The 1,896-nt window shown below is 39.5% G+C and overlaps 1 protein-coding gene across 1 annotated transcript in view; it reads left to right on the forward strand.

The window, feature by feature from the left end:
- RADIL (Rap associating with DIL domain) overlaps nt 1–1,545 on the forward strand; it is a 101,146-nt gene extending 99,601 nt beyond the window's left edge. The window contains exon 15 of the mRNA XM_043972067.1: nt 244–1,545. Coding sequence (XP_043828002.1) covers nt 244–349 — 106 coding nt within the window. The 3' untranslated portion in view covers nt 350–1,545. The remainder of the gene's footprint in view (nt 1–243) is intronic.
- Nucleotides 1,546–1,896: the final 351 nt, after the last annotated feature.

Below are 1,896 nucleotides of genomic sequence, written 5' to 3' on the forward strand. Positions count from 1 at the left end.
AAAGCAAAGACAAAAGCAAAAAGCAAGCCAACTTCTTTTGGACTTCTATAATCCTTACAGGGTGATGATGAGCAAGATGTATACAGAAAGTAATACATATAGTTTTTTGGGAAGAATATGCCCATTAGTGGGGAAAACTTTACAAACCTTCCCTTGACTTTTGTAGGTCGCCATGCGTAGCACTCATTTTACCTGTAGCCTCATTTACAACTTAATAGTAGATAGTATACTTTTCTCTTTCAGTGCTGTGGACTTGATCCGATCTGGGGGAAAGAAGCTACGGTTTCTGGTTGCTAAGTCAGACATAGAAATAACTAAGAAAATCAGCTCAAGCACCTCTCCTTCCTAAGGCTTTTGTTCAAGGACAGCTCTACATATCTGACTGTATCAAGCCCTTGTCAAGCTCTGCTTGATAATTTTCCTAGAAGGTGGGAATCCAGCATGCTGCAATGTTTGCTCGATGTTACATCCTGTATTTCATGTGAAAGAAATTTAGTGTAAAACGACCAACAGGGTTTATAAAGTGAGTGGGTGCTGCAGTACGTGTACAGCCTGCAAACTAAACAATGGGGACATCACATGTGACTCATCTCAAAATGTTAGCATGATTAACTATTACTCCCCCTGCCTCCCTCCAAAATGTCTGGGCCAGGGGGGGTTTAGGTGTCCCTTATTACAGTGTTTTACTGTTTGTTGTATGTGAACTTTGTATAGTACACATGTGAAAATACTATACTGGATAGTTTACTAGATAATCTTTTCCATGTTCCCAAACTCAAAAAGCATTATTATGCTACAGCTGGGGCCTGAGAAAAGGAAGACAAATTCTTGGCCAGAGTGGTATACACACCTGATTTTTACATACTGACATTTTTACCATCAGCCAAAGATTTATGAAATAGCAGGCATCCTACTAAAGGAACAACAGAAAGGTACCAGCCTCCTAAATATACAAGAGTCGCATGGAATGAGTTGAAATTGTCTGCAGAGGACTAGCTACTAACCATATTATTCATTTTCTACAGATAAAAAGAAGTTTGTGACTAAATATTAACTTGGTTCTTTTATGCTAACAGTTCCTAACAAACAGATTTCTTCTTGGATCTCTGGTAACAAGCTGGATGCCTAAGCTGGTTCTCTCACCAAGCCACATGAGCCCTTGAACATATCTGGAATATTTTAGCTTAGATGGTTTGGTATCAGAAACCCCTCCCTGTGCATTTTTCTGGACGGGCTGTCCCTTAGGTGTTACCCTAAGTGCCTTCTTGAGACAGTGGGTAGTGCCAAACTCAGCCTGACCCAAAACCAAGCATTCCCCTTTCAGCAATCTAGTCATACATCTTTGAGGGCTGACACTAGTCATTTTCTTCAGAACTTTTTAGCCAAAGGTAACAGTCAAAACTAATGGAGTGGGGTTTAGTGTCCAGATGGCTTACAGACCAACCATAACAAAGTAACTCTGTTTGGATTGTGAATGAAGCTGATTGAAATTAAAACCATGGAGAATGGTTCTTTGGGGCAAGAGAAACTGATGAAGGGTTTTACAAAGTTTATCAGTGCTGAGCCTGGTAATAATGGGCCAAGCTGCATCCTAAGGATTATGTTATTCTACTGCAATCTAACAGGTGGGGCTCCCCTTCTGCTTGACAGGTAGACCATTGCACAATTAGAACAAATGCAAAAACCTGTATTACCTCTTTTCCTTTATTCAGATGCTTCATTGACACTAGTTGAATCTCAATTCCTCCAAAAGGGAGTATATAATTTTTGTTTATTGAAATCAAATATCCCATTAATATAAATAGGATTGGGGTGTGGGAGGGTGTATTTGTGTGTGTGTTAAAATTCTGTTCTTTGATGTCACCAGCAAGAAACTTATTTCTTCATTCTTGTTAA

The sequence above is a fragment of the Dromiciops gliroides genome, chromosome 1, assembly GCF_019393635.1.
Source record: "Dromiciops gliroides isolate mDroGli1 chromosome 1, mDroGli1.pri, whole genome shotgun sequence".
NCBI lineage: Eukaryota > Metazoa > Chordata > Mammalia > Microbiotheria > Microbiotheriidae > Dromiciops > Dromiciops gliroides.